Here is a 19,268-nt window from a genome sequence, read left to right on the forward strand (position 1 = left end):
TTTTCTCCAGGCTACTAGATATGATGTGTCATCCCCACATTTTGGCTCTGCTATAAGAAAAGATCTTTCAGTTCAAAACACAAATGACCATCAGATTCATCATATCAAAATTACCTTTTTAAAATTATAGACTGCTAGCCCGCCAGTCAAGAGTCAATCTCTGAGATGGATCCAGGTGATTTTGACTAAAAGCATATGTGAAAACCACTGACTGAAACTGTGCCCTCACAAATGTGCATTTTGATAAATTATTTGGGATGGAGGGGTAAGACGTGATCCTCACATAAATATAGGATAAATGTAAATGGTGTAAAGTCAAAAAAGAGAATTACTATTTTTCATTAATGAAAAGGCTAAAAAATTAACACATCAGATAGACACATTCAAATGAAAATACAAAATGCATTTCAAGTTAAATTAACTTTTTTGGATTATCTCTTGTTTTGGTTTATCAACAACACGATCCCACTAGCCCAGACTATGGAAAAACTACAGTTAAAGTAACATTCTACCAGTTCTCATTTCCAAATGATTCTACATCACAGAATACAATAAGGAAAAGATATACTCAAAATGCACAAGAACTATCCCTTATTTACACTGTGAGCATAAGTCAATCACCAACTGAAGCTAATAATTGTCTTTCTTTTAGATCCAGTTTTGCCAATCCTAAAAAAAAAAAGTTGTTAGATAATACAGTTATACCACCTGCAGAGTTGTAATTTTCCCAAGAAAGCAAAAAGAAAAAAACCTACCAATAAAGGCACTGAAGTGCTGTGGCTTGCCTTCTGAACCAGCTTTGGTGACCACCCTTATTTTTTTAAACCTACTGAAAGGTCACATCAAAAGATGAAATAGAATTCAATCCAAAAAGACTGAACCCCAAAAGGCACTGCTCAAATTACTGATATGGAATGCTCAAACTGCATTCTCTTCATTTGCCTTCCTGTAATGGACCATTCAATATTTAATGACATTTGCAGTAGTACATTGCAAAAAGGACCTGCAGGCTGAGGTGAAAAGAGCTCTTCACACAACCAGAATGTCAATCTGGAAAACGGGTTTGGACTGTGTATCACTTATACAGATGTGACACAACAACCTCGGTCAGGCCAGGACTCAACAGTACTATTAACGTCAAAAGACTTAAGCCCTTCAGAGAACCCTTCTACTTAAACCCATTCTCAGACAAAGGCCTAAGCACACTCAGCAGGGGCAAAAAACAGCAGAAGAAAATATTTCCAGAAAGGACTAATTACAAAAAGGAACAAACCTGGACTCTTTACTCGCCATTTTAATACTGCTGCCAACTATAACAGATTAAAATCTGTACACACAACAAAGTAGAAAAAAGTCCCAAAATCAATAGTTTCAACAAAACAAGGTACTGACTAAGGATCGCTACAATCAACATTGCTACAGTAAAAACAATGGCAAACAGGGATTTGGCACCACATTTACAAAGTAAAAGCATGCACTTTTAATACACTTCAGATGTTTCTCAACAGAGAAGGCCAATGGAAGATGGAAAACATGGGGCATCTTTTACACAACTCCCTATGACTGAGACAAACAAGCAAGAATCAAAGTGATCAATTTAGCAGATATGTAGCAGCAAAGTCACTGGTTCTGTTTGGAATTTAGCAATATACTTTTCTAACTGACAGCTGCCCTGGGTGTGTCTGTATCCAAGAAGCTGACTTTATCATACTACATCAGCATTTATCTAGTAATTTGGTGATCAGCATAAACTAGGTTAACCTTCAACCACAAGCTTAAAAAAAAACAAAAAAGAGAGCTAGAATCTTATTATAGACTTCTTCAATGTAACTGCCATTTTAGAAACCATAATGGTACACTGAACAGGATAGTAAGATAAATTTCATCCAAAAACCTATAATTAGAGCCCAAATAACTGAAAAGAATTAAGTTATTATGGAAATACTATATTCTGACCATACCTAGAGTTAAAAACAAAGAGTTCCTACTAAGAGGAATATTTTCAAGATGATCTGGTCACATCATGTGCATAGTTAAGATTGTTTGTGTTTTAATAAAGATTCTTTCACAAAAAAATAAAATTCAGTGAAGTTATTCTTCCCTTGATGAAAAAAAAAACAAAACTTGAAAAAATGAACTACTGGTGGTTTGTCAGGAGGGAAGAAGAAAAACAGTAAGCTACATATTGAAGTTCTGGAATGCAGCACCTCACTTCACATCTGGCCTAACGTTTGAGACTATGAAATCCAAGTCATGTCTCGGTGATCAAATCATACTTTACAGTTGCTCCAATTCCAATGTCTGACTTTAGCATCTCGTGTCAATTAAGAGTTCCCTAATACAGAAGATTGTGCTAAAAGAGTGCTAGGATTCTGCATGCTGCCGCCATTCCCTGGTCCCGTTCATGCTTGCAGCTGCCCAATGAGGCAGCAAAGGAAGTCTGGTCTCAACACTCCACACCGTAATAACTAGAAAAGAAAAACAGCTGTAATTAGAAAAAGTTTACAAAGTCAAGAGACATGACTGCAGCACTGTAACCAAACTGTTGAAAGCTTTACCTTTTATTAACATCCACATTCTTCAATAAAGTCCACATTCCTTTAAGTTGTTTTTAATGATGACATCTGTTACAGCATCAAAAACAAACTGCACATTCTTGGTGTCTGTGGCACAGGTGAAGTGGGTATAGATCTCCTTGGTATCTTTTCTTCTGTTCAGATCTTCAAACTGGCACTGAATGTACGCAGCTGCTTCTTCATATGTATTGGAACCTGAGGCAGACACCCAATATTCTCAGTTCAAATTGTAACAGCTGCCTGAACTCAATTAAGTCAGGCCATCACCATTTACTTATGGAGAGAGGGACTATAACCCAATTGAAATAAACAGATTTCTATTTTTCTATAATCCTTAGGTTTTTCTATAATCACATGTTTCTTGAGTGCACAATCTCATTGTCAGTAAACTTATCACAAAGATCCAGGAAAACAAAACTTTTTTCCTTTTTCCCTTTTATTTGCATTTTTTAGCTAAAAAATTTAGAAAGTATAAAAAGAAACTAGGGAAATGGGAGGATGCATTTCCAGAAGAACACAATTGCTTAAAAAGTTAGAAAACTTAAAAAAAAAAAGTTAGAAAACTTGTGATCCTTGGATCGATGTTGAAATAAACAATTCAAAAGGGTAACTCATGCTTCTTTTCAAAATCATCCAGTTTTAACAGAGCTTAGCCTCACAGCCTTACAGCAATAGTTTAAATAACCAAAGGTAATACAGTAGATGCAAAAGGGAAAGGGGCTTGAATTGCATTTTATGGTATGTGAAGATCTCAATAAATCTGTTCTTTCTTCAAAGAGGGGGTTATCCAAAGTAACCCTATTTCAACAATATTTAAAATTAACACTCTCAATCACCTGTTTCCAAAACAATCTCGTCAACTTGTGAGTCTTTAGAATAGCCTTAGAAATTGCCTGCAGAGCCAGGGAAACTCAACAAAGACAACACACAGTTGCCTGAGAATTAAGAGGCTATTTTCAGTGACATTAAGCATGACCAAAAAAATATCAACAACCAAGTATATAAAGAAGACTAAATAACAAAGGAAAGCTCAAGAAAAAATGACTATTATTTAAACAGTATTTTAAAAGAGGAAGGAAGCTAGCCTGGTAGGTGCTTGAATAAGATTTACTGAGATGTACAGAACCTCTGGTAAACTAAAGCAGCTGTTGTTCAGTCACTAAGTCATGTCTGATTCTTTGCAACCCCACGGACTACAGCATGCCAGGCTCCTCCTTCCTCCACTATCTCCTAGAGTTTCCTCAAATTAATGCCCACTGAGTCAGTGATGCCATCCAACCATCTCATCCCTCTGCTGCTCCCTTCTCTGCCCCATGAGGAATATGAAAAGGCAAAAATTTAGACAGATGACCAAAACATGATTTTAGTTTGGTAGGAAGAGATACTGATACCTGGAAAATCAAGACTGTGAAAATTCTTAAGAAGAATGACAGCAATGGAAAACAGGCTTGGAAATTCACCCCACCCCCTACCGAAAAATGGATAAGATAATGCCAACTCTTTGCTCTGTGTGAAGATTCCCAGCTGAAACATTAACATCAATCCTTTACTTGTCTTAAGATTTTTCTCCCATTCTAAAATCTGGCTACCTTCTATAAACTTAACCAACTCTTCTCTTCCTCCTCACTCTTAACAAAGACTGCAGTTCTAATTCCCTAAGAAAAAGTCCCTAAGAAAAGAGGGGCCACAAGGGCTTTAAAACTACATCTCAACTTTTTAAGTTGAAATGAAACTCACATAACACGCAGTAAGTTTACAATACAGTGGCAGTGGTATTCAGTGCAGCCACACGTTATACAATCACTACCTCTCTCTAGTTTCAAACTTTCCTACCACCGCAGAAAAATACCCCATTCCCATTAAATAACCATTCCTCATTCCCCCGTGTCAATTTCCTGCCAACCAACTTGTTTTCTGTCTCTATGGATCTGCCTATTTGGGATATACCATATAGAAGGAATCATACAAATGTGACCTTTTCTGTTTGGCTTCTTTCATTTAGTATAAAGTTTATAGTATTCATCAAAACTGTAGCATTATCAATACTTTGTTCCTTTTTATAGCTAAATAGAAGCCTGGCAGGCTGCAGTCCATGGGGTCACAATGAGAGAGATGCGACCAAGCACAAACACACATACCTAAATAATATTCCATAGTACAGATGTACTAATTTATTTATCCATTTATCCTACCTAGACTCTTGATTCCTTCTTTTCCCACCTGCTTACAAATTTTGCTCCATCAATTACATCCACTTTTAACAACTTCTCTTTTGCTTTAGGATCTTACCTCTAAGCCTACAGACATTTAACGATCTCTCCTTCCCCTATAATCTAAACTGCTCAAGAGGAGGCTACACTTGTCTTTATTTCTTTACTTCCCACTCAGTAACTCACTGGTCCTGGCTCTGCTCTCATCATCCCACTGATAATGCTCTCCATTGACAATGATCTTCTAACTGCTAGCTCCACAAGACATTTTTTCAAAATGCATTTTACTTTACTTATCTGCATATGACACTGTTGACCACTCCGCACTATTTAAACTCTCCTCTTAGTTTACGACACTTTAGCTTTCCAGATTCTTCTCTTTATATCCAATACTAACCTTTCTTTCTCTCCTGCCAACAGAGGCTGGTATTTGCTCCCATTCTATTCTTTTCTCTCCTCACTCGATATCATCACCCTAGGTCATCTCATCCATTTTCATGTTGTATTTACACATGACCCCAAATCAGTATCTGTTATTAACCTTTAACCTCTCCCCAAGCTCCAAGGCCATATATGTAACTATCTATTAAATATCTCTACCGGGATGTTTCAGAAACTTCAAAACCAACATTCCAAAATATGAACTCCTATTTAACATTCCTAAATGAATTTATATTTAGGAACGTACCAAGTACCAATCAAGAGTGCCTTTGACTCTTTCCACTTCCTTACCCTAGCTACACTGTTTCACCTTATGATATAAAGCATTTACAGCATCTGCTCAGCTAACAAGAGATCTCCTTTCCTAGAAACACTTAATTCTGATCTAAAGGTCATAATGGTACAGCCCTAGTGCTCACGTTTGTTGACCCTAACCTCAACTGACTTAGCTAAGGGTTTTTGCCTTACTTAACCTTGGCCAATCAATCTGAACCTTGGGCCAACCAATTCCAATCTAGACTGTTTTTTTTTTTTTTTTTTTGGCTGCACAGGGTCTTAGTTGTGGCACGTGGGATCTAGTTCCCTGACCAGGGATTGAACCCAGCCCCCCTGTATCAGGAGCGCAGAGTCTTAGCCACTGGACCACCAGGGAATTCCCTAGCCTGGTTTTTTAAATGGAGGAGATACAGTAACCATGACAGGGCCAACTTTTATCATATAAACGGAACAGGAGAGAGTTGGTAAGGAGAGAGAGAAGAATAGAGAACACACAAGAGAGAAAAAAGATGGGGAAAGAAGGGCTTCCAGGGCTTCTGACAACATTTCCTAATTCTAACTGCATTTTTGAGAACCGTCTGCATTCTTGCCTTGAATTCTATGATATGTCTTTGCACCTTCACCAAAAGTTTCTATGTACATACTGAAAGTCCTTACTAATTCAACTCCCCTACTATCTATCTTTATTGGCATCTATTATGTAATCTTTTAAAATCAGTTTCTACTACATCACGCACCCCAAAGAATATTCTTCAATAGATCACCCCTTCTCAGCATGGCATACAATGCCCTCTACGAGCATCCCTGGCCATTTCTCCAACCACTTCGCCTCACAGTCTAAGCTCCAGCAATATCAAATTTCTCCTAGGATTCAGAACAAATCGTGTCTTTCTCTTTTGCACATGAAGTTAGTTTATTAATGACGACATTTTGAAGCCAACCATTTTGATCCAGTATTTAAATAACAAGCTGTTTAATATTAAAGCAGAAGGTACTGTCACAATGCTGCAAAAATACAGCTTTACCCATAAACTTTTCACACAATTATACATTAAATGCTATTTTTATTTAAGCAAGGCACCCCTATTTGTTCTAAAATATGAGATGTGCTCTCCACTGAAATAGCAAATGAGGAGACTGAGATTTTTTTCCTATCTAGAGTTGGTTTAAATTCAAGTGAAGTCACTGATGTCCTTACCAGTCATGGCAGTTATGACAAATCACGTCAATTTTAACTGTGGATTTTTATATATGCTATTTTCTTTTCCTAAAATGTTTTTACTCCCCCACCTGCCTGATGATTTCTAGTTCATCCTCCTATTCTCTCACTCTAAGTGTCATTTCCTCTAGAAAAAGATTACACTGATACCACTGAGGTAACCACGTCTCTGGTTCTTCTATTAATGAACATTTCACACTAAAATGAAACTCTTTACATGTGTCTCTCTCTCTTTCTATAACAAATGTCAGTTTCTTGAGTGCAAAACTCTATCTTATCCTTGTTTTCTGTGAATACAAAATTTTTATCTTTCTTTGCCTCAAAAAATGAGGACAGAAGAAATATAAACATTATAAATATGATTATATCTGGAATAGCACTTTAGACTTAAGGGGTCTTAAGCACATGCTTAATGTTGATACCACTACAAATGAACATTCTCCATAAGGAGATACAAACAATATTCAAAATGAACGACAGCTGTAGGAAGGTCATGAAAGTTTTGATTCAAGATGTATACCTCCAACAAAATCTGTCATGACCCTTTACCTGTGTATTCTGGATAACAGATAGTTAATGAACTCCTCTTTATTTTTTCCTCAAAAAGATCTTTCTTGTTGAGAAACAGAATGATCGAAGTGTCTGTAAACCATTTGTTGTTACAGATGCTGTCAAAGAGTTTCATGCTTTCATGCATTCGGTTCTGAGAAAGAAACAAAGGATGACATAGGTCAGTAGCAAAAAGTAAAAGTAGATTAACTGTTAATGAAAAACAGACCAAAAAGGGTTTATTTCTTTTCTTCTCTTTGACTATGCCACACAGCATGCAGGATCTTAGTTCCTCGACCAGGGACTGAACCCATGCCTCCTGCAGTGGAAGTGTGGCATCCTAACCACTGGACCACAAGAGAAGTCCCAGACCACAAAGTTTTAAAACCACTGATGGGCAATCATGGAAACTAGTCAGATACTGACAATACAAAAGCTGAGTCAGTCCTTATTTTTATAATTCTTGAAGCTTGGGAAGTGAGAATAAGGACTGGCTAATAAGAGACCTAATCCTGTCCATATACTCAATGTGCTGTCATATCTCCTTACGATTACTAGTGTATAGATCAATAATTTGAAAATATAATCTCACTGACAAGGAGAAAAATTAAGACTATTAGGTTCTGGTTCAATGAGTAAATAAATGGATGCACAAAGTCTTCCCATTTCCTGCTTGCATTAGACAGGCCTTTTATTTACCAGAAGTTCCAACATACCATCTCCTCATCTTCAGCCAGAACAAGGTCATAATCACTGAGGGCCACACAGAAGATAATTGCTGTCACTCCCTCAAAACAGTGAATCCACTTTTTTCGTTCTGATCTTTGGCCACCTACATCAAACATCCTGAACAAGGGGAAAGAATGCACAATTTTAGCAAGGTCACACACACACAGACACACATTTCTAAACTGAAATGGTTAGGGAAATTCCCACTATTGCATTTTCAAAACCCCATTTATAATAAAAAAAAAAAAAAAGACAAACAAGAAGCAGATAAAAATTATCTGTAGTTAAATGTAAGAGAACAATATGAGAAAATAAAATTGAAGATCAAAATTCTCATTTTAGAGAAACAGTTGAGCCTCCACTCTACCAAAGCTTGTGCCAGATGTGCCAAAAGTCAGCAGAGCACTGAAATAGATTAAAGGAAGGAGGGAAAGACAGGAAAAATGAAGAGCTGAACAATCTAAGATAGTAAAAATACTAACTAACATTTGCCAGACACTATCCTAAACATCTTTAAGTACATTAACTCATTTAACCCTCATAACACTCCTGTCAGTATTATTATCATCCCCATTTTACAGATGAAGAAACTGAGGTGCAGATATGTTCATTTGCCCAAGGGAACACTACTAACAAATGGGGACTGCAGTTCTAATTCCTGTACCCAAGCTGGTACCCACAACACCACTCTACCTCTCAAAACGATTTATCTCTTTAGTTAAAAGAGATAAAAAAAAAAAAGAACAATGAAAAAACATAAATCTCCAACTTGCATCCTGCTTCCATAACTCTACTGATTCAAAATTTTGTTTTCCTTAGTTTTTCTTTCTTTAAATTGAGTTACAACTGAGATATGTTTTTCTTAGTTTAAGGAAAATATTTTCGAGATTAATTGCAGAAAAAAGTAAACTATATTTTATTGTAGAACTCTAAGAATCCAGTATCTAAACACAAAACATAACCAGTATTTTCCAACTTCAAGTCTCATTCAAACTAATTAATAATAACAAAGCCTCAAAACTGTTCACACACCTTATGTTCCACCTATGATTAGTTTTAGCCCACTAATCCCTTCCAGGAGACTTTCTCGATATTCTGAGTAAACTGCTGAACTGCTGTCAGCAGCATCCTCTTTCACCACCTGCAGTAAAAGGAGGACCTGCACTGCTACGTTTTTAACTGCACCAGGGTCTGAGGAGGTATGCATATACGTGGTTAGCTACTCCTAAGATGCATGTCTGAGGACAACGGTAAGATGTTTCAAGGTTAAACTCTGCCAAGCTGGCTCAGTGTGTCAGATCTACAGGGACTGGGTGTCTATTTCCAGAGAATAGTTCCTATAGAGACCGAGAGAAATTTAAGACATAGTTGAGTAATTTTTCAGTGTATGTTTGAAAAGAACAGTCATCTCATCTCTTCGTGACCCAACTTTCACTTTGGCTGATCTTACGCAGTTTTTTGAAACTTTAGTCCTGACCCCTGAAATGAGGCAATCACAAGTTGGCTCTAATACAAGGTCATGTTATAAGTTTTAGAAAAGTTAACATCACATATTTCACCATGGACCTTTCAAGGGCAGACACACACTGGTACACCAATAATTTCAGTATGCTCTACCATTTCTTTCTATAAAACTAGTAGAACACTGTGAAGTTCCCAAAGTGGGCTTTTCACACATATTAACATTTAAAGTATCATTCACTAACATCAACATTTTATAAACATTACCTCATAACTGAGAGGCAAGTAAGCAATTACAGAATGCCTTGCATATAGCAGATGCTCAATAAATGTTTGAATAAATGGATAGTGGTTTTTGCCTAGAGAGAAGAGGAAAAGGAAGAAGTGATAGTACTTCATAACAAGATATCTACATGCCAACAATAAAGTGTGTGCAGAACCTTAATTAGATCAGGCTATTAATCCTGACATAAAGAGACCAATAGGATTTACCTAACTAAAGATCAACTATGACATCAACAAGTTTCCCACACTAAATAAGTAAAGGTCATGACATAATTATAAATGCATTACGAATCTTATAGCATACAGTCATCTCATTTTTATGGTTTCATGACTTATAATCCATGGAGACTCTGCTATTCTTGTTAATAAATTCATCAGTACTATGATAAGCAGCTCTTCTACTTTAAAAATATTCAGCTGAACTGATATTTTCCTGCATCAGGTTTCAAATTCATTTTGGTATAGTAAGACTTCAAGACTTCAACTAGTGTCTAGTAATAGCTAAACTCTGTATGGATTTTGCATACAGAGTTGAAAGTTCTATGTTTTGCATACAGAATTCTATGAAACAGTTTTTTCAGAGAAAAGAAAATTGAGAGAATCTGAGCTAGAAGTTACATTTGCATGCAATAGTGCTGAATGTCACATTCTACATATAAGCATAACGAAGTAGCTAAAAAGGACATCATATATTGAAGTGGGAAAGTTTACTCCTAAGCTCAAAGGTCACAAAAGCAGCAAACAGGAACCAAAAAGACAGGTCCGTTATTAACACAGAGACAAGCTGAAGCCTATTCTAGAATTACTAATGCTGATAAGAAAATCCTCTGTTATTAGAAAACTAGAATTTTCTCTCTCTAAAACAGTAATTGTTTATAAATCATCTTACCTCTGCAAAATAACTCTACCCCTAGATCAATATTCCACTCTGTACATAGTATTAAGAATTAAGCTGTGCATTATACTATGCACTAATCAGTCAAAGGCCATGACAATATTAGCTTCATTCCATTAAACTTAAAGAGAAGTGAGATCCAGTAAGAAACGGTTGACACTGGTGAGAAAAGCACTTCTATTTTAATATCAAAATGCCAGAACAAAGCCACATAAACTAAGCCAAAACACTACTTTCTATCCTTTTAGTATTGTTGCTACCCTTCTAAACAACAAACATTCAATACCTGTTTTGGTGATTCCAATAAAAAAGCAGCTGAAAAGGATAAAATTAAAGATAAAATAAATTGATAACCACATGATTATTTTTATTGATATGTAAGTTCTAATTTAATTTTGAATTCAAATTGCTCCAAAAAGAAAAAATATTTGACGCTATTTGTAGAAAGAAGAAACACTTGGACCCCCATTCACTTAAAACAGCCAAATACTAGCAGATGAATATAATTATAAATTTCTGAATCAAAGAAAGTTGCCTAGATAAATTTTACGCTGATTAACATACTAACTAAAGGAAAGATATTTGTGTTTGGCATATCTAGAAAAAGGCTAGTGACTTACTTGAAGTATAGGTCTTTGAAAGTGAAATGTGTTTCCACAATGCCTGTGGTCTTCACTCTCGTCCGCAAAACATCTTGCTGAGTTGGAATGTAGTTGGTTTGGGATATTCTATCCAAATCATTTAGGTAACTAAGTAAGTAAAATACACATTTATTTTTACCTAGTAAAGCCAACCATGTGCAGAGCAAGTCAACACTAAACTAGTTCCTTGCTGAAAGCAGAACCTGTACCTGTCACTAAAGTGGCAGAACAAATCAGATCTTCAGTATCTCAGAAATGATAATGAGGGGAAAAAAGGGAATCTAGCACAGGACAATTAAAGTAGATTCTTTATACACTACACAAAAGTGGTATTAATTCTACCAAAATTTAACTGTGAAAGCCAATTAAAAAACATGAAAATATTATTCTTAATAAAGACTCCTGAAATTTAATACTAAATCAACTGTGTACTGCACAGTACAAAAATCCAACCAAACAAAAGCCCTCAGACATTTAAATTAATGGGTTGTTTGTCTGTTTAAACATTTGCCAGGACATTAGAAATGCTGTTTGAATTATTAAAATTAAAAAGAACGACTAAGCTCAGTAAGAATGAGTATTTATTTCCTCCTGTTTTCATTCATGAAAGAGAAAAGTTAAAAGATTTCTTTTTAATCTAAGCCAAAAACAAATAAATACATCCAAAGAAACTTCACTTGTTCAGTGAAATAATTTAAAAACTGCTTCAAAGCTAAATTAAATTATTCACAATTTCAGGCCCCGCCCCCCCAGATTTTTTTTTTTTTTTAAAGAAAAGTTGATACCATAGTAAGTGAATCATTAATGACCATCTATAAAACTTAGTAGGAAATGGCAACCAACTACAGTATTCTTGCCTGGAAAATTCCATAGACAGAGGAGACTAGTGGGCTATAGTCTACGGGGCTGCAAAGAGTCGGATACGACTCTGCATGCACACACGCACAAAACTAAGTATCAGCATTAATGTTAAGGAATCAGTCAAGCTTAGATCAGCAATTATGAGAAAAAAAAAACCTCTATAAATCATGTGTGTTCAGGTATAGTTAGAGGATTCAGAGCTTACTGAATATATGTTTTAAAAATTACAATCTAGCTTTGATGACTACGGAGAGAATTCTAGAATCCTGACATGTTTCCGAAGTCAAGTTTTCATTTAAAAAATATGTTTCTCAAATATCATTTAATTTCTTCTTATAACAATTTAAGCTAGAATGATAGGAAAAGTAGGAGAATATAATATTGGAAAAAATACCTTAATGCTTAGAAATGCCTTCATTTAGTACAGAGATGAATACAGGTAACAAGAGCACACCAAGACCCCAAAACAACATTAAGAAAAAACCCACACATTCTGAATATAGGTCTTATAAACACACTGTACAAGAAGCAATATATGACAACATGCAATAGCTTAACAGAAGTATTAATTACAAATTTTCTAAAACTATGTAACACTCCAGAGAATTTTTTTTAACAAGCAAATGCTTCAACTTTGTCCCAAGACTCAACATTCCCCTTCTATACAAAGCCTATTATTGTGATCTTAGACAAAAGATTTTTAAGTGGTGACTAGTACCAGAGAAATCCATAGTGCAGCCCAGCCACAGAGAGTTGTGTGCATAAAAGGGATATCACAATTTTAACTTCTCTTGTTAACTGGCAATCAATGTAAAGCCCTTATGCAGAGAGAACTTACTGAGTTGAAAGAAATTCAGGACTCAGCTGCAATAGATTTCTCTCCTCTCACTTATTTACTATAAATGACCACAGAGCTACTTTAATGATGCCAAGTGTTCCATTTACATTTCAAGAGGAAATATTTTCCTCCAAGCCACATAAAATGACCAATGGCTCTATAACCCTAAACTGAAACAATTTTTATAAATATATCCTACAGAATTCTAAGAGTGTCTGTTCCCAAAACATTTCCTTAAGAATAGGCACTAAATTTTCAATAGGGTTACCAAGATACTTTCTGTTTTAGTTTCACAGGGAAAAATTACTTACTATGAAGCAGAATCATTGAGCTGATATTCCCTGGATCTGCTGAAGCAAGCTTGCACCCCACCATCTCGCCATAACCGTTTAATCACTCCTGCTAATTCTGGAGTCATGACTCCTTCTTCGGCACTGCCAGCTAAAACAAACAATTGCCGGGCATCGTCCTGAGGAAAGCATTTAAGGGAGAGAGACAGATGATTCTCTATTTCTTGAAGACTTAATAAGTGTCTCTTTAACACACACATGCAAATATACAATACATGGTAACTAGTTCTAAAAAGAGACATGAAAGAGACCTTTCCTGGCAGTGTAGTTTGAAAGAATTTACAATGAAGCCTGTTCTCCCTTCTCACTCCACTACAGTCAGAAGTGCAGAGCAGAGCTGAGGGATGATTTCACTCCCACTCCCACTTCTCACACTACCATTCCCTGAAAAGATCTCTCCTGATGGTCCTATAAATCTCCATGCTGGTTACTCGTGATTTGACAAAAAAAACTGGTCTGTGAGACAAGGCACATGGACTACATCCTATTCTGTTAAAGGAAGCCTATAATAAAATAGAAATGAAAAGACTAGCAGGTAAGAGGTAAAGTCTAAACACATCAAAGGGAGTAAAACATTAATCAAGTTTAAAGCAACACTGTTCTCTTTTTCCCCACTAAATCTCAGACAGAAGAACAGGAAGAAGAAGAGACTGAAGCATTTACGGAGTCTGGATGTCTAGTGGGAGAAATAAATCCCTAAGGGAAAAATTCAGAGTCTCCAGGTTTCCCTGAAGTATAATAATCTTCTAAATAAGAAAGAGGAAGAAAGGTAGAAGAAAAAGAAAGTACCACAAAGAGATTTGATCAAAACTTCCTGAGTCACAGGCACAGCTTTCTAAGTGGTTATAGTTTTAAAAACTAAGACACGTGAGAGATAAAGAGGACAGAAAGGGCTGTGAGAACTGTGACTGCTTTGCTTTATTCTACCCAGCCCTGCTTGTCAGATACTTTAAAATAACACAGATCTCATGGGATGATTTCCCTGCCTTGAATCTAATATTTATCTGTCTCAGGAGATTTTTAATTAACTGTTAAGAATGCAACTGCTAAACAAATCCATAAAGAAGTAGTAAAGGGGAAAGGGGAGCAATCAACTATATTACAAGTAGTCGGGGAATAGTCTTCTTTTGCGATTCTTTCCAGTATTTTTCCTAGAAATATTTTAGAACCATCCCTCTGTGATAAACTTAATCTAACATCTATATTCCCCTCCTCTATCTTCAGAGATAATAATTTTATAAAAAAGGAACGAATGAGAGAAGCTCAAAAATTACACAAACTGGCAATGTACTCAACAGCCGGCATGTCCTTCTATGTATATGGTATAAACCCATGGACTGCAGCCTACCAGGCTTCTCCATCCATGGGATTTTCCAGGCAAGAATACCGGAGTGGGTTGCCATTTCCTTCTCCAGGGGATCTTCCTGACCCAAGGATCGAACCTGGGTCTCCCGCACTGCAGGCAGATTTTTTACTGTCTGAGCCACCAAGGAAGTTATATATGGTATACTGCCTTATTTAACATTTAAAGATTTTATAGGGACTTCCCTGGTGGCTCAGTGGTAAAGAATCTGCCTGCTAATGCAGGAGACACAGGTTTGATCACTAATCCAGGACGACCCCACATGCTGCCAGAGCAACTAAGCCCATATGCCACAACTACTGAGCCTGTGCTCCAAAGCCTGGGAGCCACAACTACTGAAGCCCACACGCCCTAGAGTCCGTGCTCCACAACAAGAGGAGCCACAGCAATGAGAAGCCCATGCACCACAACTAGAGAGTAACCCCTCACTCAGAGCAACTAGAGAAACACCTACGCAGCAACGAAGACCCAGCACAGCCAAAAATAAACCTAAATTTTTTTAGTTAAAAAAAATAAAGACTTTATAGTCCCTTGGTTCTGAAATTTGACCTACACTCAAGCAAGTATTCAAAACCTCAATAAGTATTAGTGTTTTTAAATACCATGATTCTAATTTTAGAAACTTTAAAACAGAGATACTGCTACATATTTTTGCTGTCTTGACTTTGTTAAGTTTGAGGAGGAAACATCTTTCCTTTAACCCCTTCCAGAGACCTACTCCTGCTTGTCCACAATAAACCCTCTTTTATAGGCCCATAAAGAGGCCCCTCTTTTCAGTTATGATCACACCTCCACCTATAAAGCAGATATGAAAAAACAACCTATCCCACATCAGCTCTATGCTTTTCCATTCACTCTCCTACCAACTACAAAAAACTAGCAAAAGATAAGAGGAGCTATAAATATAAATCCTTACATATGAAAGAAAAAAAAAAAGAGAAACTTCAAAAAATTATACAGGGTTGTAGATTATGATGAGTAGATGCTGGAGGGCTAGGTGATTCAGCAGACATGAGAGGAATTAACAATGTCAACTGCATCTGGTGACACAGGAGTGTTAGGACCTGGAGATTAATGGTACTGATTTGATCAAGAAAGAAATGTAAGGAAGAGGGATAGTATGGTGTGAATGTTTGTATCCCCCTCAAATTTCTATGTTGAAATTCAAGTGATAGTTTTAGGAGGTAGGCCCTCTGGGAGATGCTTAGGTCATCAGGGTGGTGCCCTAACGAATGGTTCGTGAATGCCCTTATAAAAGACGACTCCAGACAGATCCCTTCCCCTCCTGCCTAGTGAGGACACAACAAGAAGTCTGCAACCTGGAAGAGAGCTCTAACCAGACCATGCTGGCAGCCAGTTCTCAGGCTTCCAGCCTTCAGAAGTATGAGGAATAGTTTCCAGCTACTGAATCTGTGGCATTTATTATAGCAGCCTGAACATTCTAAGACAGAATGTCACCTGCATCTGGTGACAAAGGAATGATGGGACCTAAAGATTCATAACAACTAATTTGACAGAGGAAAGAAAGGAAAGGAGAAGGAATGGCCAGGAGGATAGAAAGGAGACCAGATAGTGAGAAATAAAAAAGGAGGAAACTAAGAAAGTAAGTAAATAATTGAGATGGAGAAAAAGCCAACAAAGAGAGGGAAGAGAGTAAGTATTACTAACCAGTTATTGGATACAGCAAATATGACAGAGAAACAGAGTTGGTAATAAGAAGGAATGAGAAAAGAGAGGAAGACTGAGTAAGAACACAAGAAACAACTGGTAGATGGGGTGGAGAAGAAGGAAGACGACAGGCTGATGAGAGAAGGGATAGAAAGGAGTAAGACAAAAATAAAGACTTCGTTTATTCTTGTCTCAGCTACCACATTTTTCCTGCTCAGAGAGTTAGAAAAACAGTCTCTAATTTCTGTGATATGGAATTTCTACAAAAATATCAAAGTCATGCCCCACACATTCCTCTTCCCGTTTTCTTCTCTCCAATCATTTTACAATCCTCATTACACCTTCCCTTCCTTCATGGCACCTCCAGACTTCCTAGTCTAATATTATCAATTATAACCATCCTTTTACTATGACTCCCTCCAATACTTTTCCCACTTATTTACTGAATACTAATTTGCATTTGAAAAGTTGACAGTTGCTTAGAAGAGTTCCTAAGCTACTTTACAGACACAGAGGCTTTTCCTTTCCAGGCAGCCTCCTGAAGTCACTTCTTTTTATCGACCACAGCACCTAAGTATGACTGATAATGAACACAGCTGATGACTCCCTTAGTTCTAGGAAAGCGTTACATATTCCCAGGCTTCTCTTGGAATTTAGCTAATGATGATATGAAAAATCCTGCACCCTCATTTTGGCCCTCTCCCCACTGTATCGAATATCTTAATTTGCAAACTATACTTTCAGGGCCCAATAAGTATTATAATCAATCAACACAACTTATGAATATCTGACACTGCAAAAATTATATACTATACATGGTAAAACTCAATTCTATAGCCTATAGTACAGAGTAGTATAAGGATAGAGTATTCTTGAATACCGGAAAATCACCTCTAAAATCAAGACTTAGTGTTCATGTCCTTCTCAAGTTGATCCCAGAGACTGGTATTTGTTTTTAATCTCTACACCTCAGAAAGCACAGCTAATCATCCTGACAACCTCTTTTAGATCATTTTAATTTATTATCATTTACTACTACAAAAGTCAACAGCACTGTAAAAGCAGCAAGTGAATAAAACAGTTACCACAAAAACCTACAGTATATCCACAGAATCCCATTTCCTAGATTTATACCTCTGGCGTATTTAGGAGTAACCAAGTATCTCCTAAAGTAGATTGTTAACACATCTCAAATGAGCAGCCAGTGCTTTGCTACATCTTGTCACTTACATTTATTTCCCTAAAACATGAAGCAGATTTTGCTTAACTGCATCTACTGAAAAAGAGCAAGTAAAGAGGAAATGAGAAACACTCACTGCTCTGGCAGCTTCCCCAAAGTCAATCTTTAGCCGTCCCATGGCTCTTATGATTGCAATGATGGACTGTATAGTATTGCTGTAGACAACCACTTTATATTGTTTACATTCTTCCTCTGAATAGCCATCTTCATGAATGATTCTTTAAAAAAAAAAAGAAAACCACAAATCATTACCATGCAACTAAAATGAAAGACACTATGGACTTTTACGCATTTTGAGGAAATGTATTGAGCAGTTTTACAAAAGACCATGTTCCAACTTACTTCATCTGTTTCACAATAGTGCTTTTGCCAGATTCTCCAGCACCTGAAAGAAGAGAAAACCAGACTTTGAATTCATCTGTAATCCAGCTCAAAAGTATGAAGTCAACATGAGTGATAATTCTAGATTAACAGAAACCACAAGTCCCAAGGAAAACTTTGATTAGGTTTTTCTATCAGGAAAAACTACAAAGCTTCTCCATTCGAGACTTCACACACACACACACACACACACACACACACACACACACACACACACACACACACACACACACACACACACACACACACACACACACACACATTTTTTTTACTTTCTTCAGCAACCAAATATAATTCATTGAAAGTGTCTCAGTGCCATCTTGATATAATTTGTATATAGCAGGCATTCTAAAGGAGATATGGCAAGATAAACACCTCTACAAACTCATCATCTACATGAAACATCATGCATGAAAAAGATACTGAATACAGGCAAAAAGGAAATGATTATTTTTTGGCTTATTCACTTTCACTAATTCCTCTGTCGATATCCATGAACCTGAGAAGAAACTTCCACCTTAACAAATCCAATGGTCAATTGTCGGCGAGACTAAAGAGTTCAAACCAGAAGCAGAGGGGCACTGTCTCTACCACCTTTCCACTGTGCATTCCCTCAAAGTCACACTTACCTCCTCGGCCACCTAGAGTCACTTTAATAACCTCAGATGCGGCCCCTGAGCTCCTTGACATTCCACCCGCACTTCCCTTGTGAACTCACTCTCTTACTTCCCAAGATGCCTATCTGACACCACCTCCTCTCTCTCAAACTTTACAAACCCCTTCCCACTCTGACTCTCAGCTAACGATTCCACCTCCTTCTTATGGGAAAAAGTAAAGCACTCTGAAGAAATTATCTCATTTTCCCATAACCAAACCCTTCAATCTATCTCAGTTCAGCTCAGCTCAGTCGCTCAGTCATGTCCGACTCTTTGCGATCCCATGGACTGCAGTACACCAGGCTTCCCTGTCCATCAACAACTCCTGGAGCCTACTCAAACTCATGTCCATCGCATCGGTAATGTATGGATGCAAACACCTCATCTTCTGTCGTCCCCTTCTCTTCCTGCCTTCAGTCTTTGCCAGCATCAGGGTATTTTCCAATGAATCGGTTCTTCACATCAGGTGGCCAAAGTATTGGAGTTTAAGCTTCAGCATCAGTCCTTCCAATGAATATTCAGGATTGATTTCCTTTGGGATTGACTGGTTGGATCTCCTTGCAGTTCAAGGGACTCTCAAGAGTCTTCTTCAACACCACCATTCAAAAGCATCAATTCTTCAGTGCTCA

At 37.0% G+C, this 19,268-nt stretch overlaps 1 protein-coding gene across 1 annotated transcript in view; it reads right to left on the reverse strand.

Moving 5' to 3' along the window:
• Positions 1 to 1,276: 1,276 nt before the first annotated feature.
• GNAI3 (G protein subunit alpha i3) overlaps positions 1,277 to 19,268 on the reverse strand; it is a 42,754-nt gene continuing 24,762 nt past the window's right edge. Inside the window, exons 2-9 of the mRNA XM_043460410.1 lie at positions 17,945 to 17,987; positions 17,679 to 17,820; positions 13,293 to 13,450; positions 11,262 to 11,390; positions 7,988 to 8,117; positions 7,272 to 7,425; positions 2,559 to 2,771; positions 1,277 to 2,468 (exon numbers count right to left, since the gene is read on the reverse strand). Of these exons, the coding sequence (XP_043316345.1) occupies positions 2,581 to 2,771; positions 7,272 to 7,425; positions 7,988 to 8,117; positions 11,262 to 11,390; positions 13,293 to 13,450; positions 17,679 to 17,820; positions 17,945 to 17,987 (947 nt within the window). The 3' untranslated portion in view covers positions 1,277 to 2,468; positions 2,559 to 2,580. The remainder of the gene's footprint in view (positions 2,469 to 2,558; positions 2,772 to 7,271; positions 7,426 to 7,987; positions 8,118 to 11,261; positions 11,391 to 13,292; positions 13,451 to 17,678; positions 17,821 to 17,944; positions 17,988 to 19,268) is intronic.

The sequence above is a fragment of the Cervus canadensis genome, chromosome 2 (assembly GCF_019320065.1).
Source record: "Cervus canadensis isolate Bull #8, Minnesota chromosome 2, ASM1932006v1, whole genome shotgun sequence".
Taxonomy (NCBI): domain Eukaryota; kingdom Metazoa; phylum Chordata; class Mammalia; order Artiodactyla; family Cervidae; genus Cervus; species Cervus canadensis.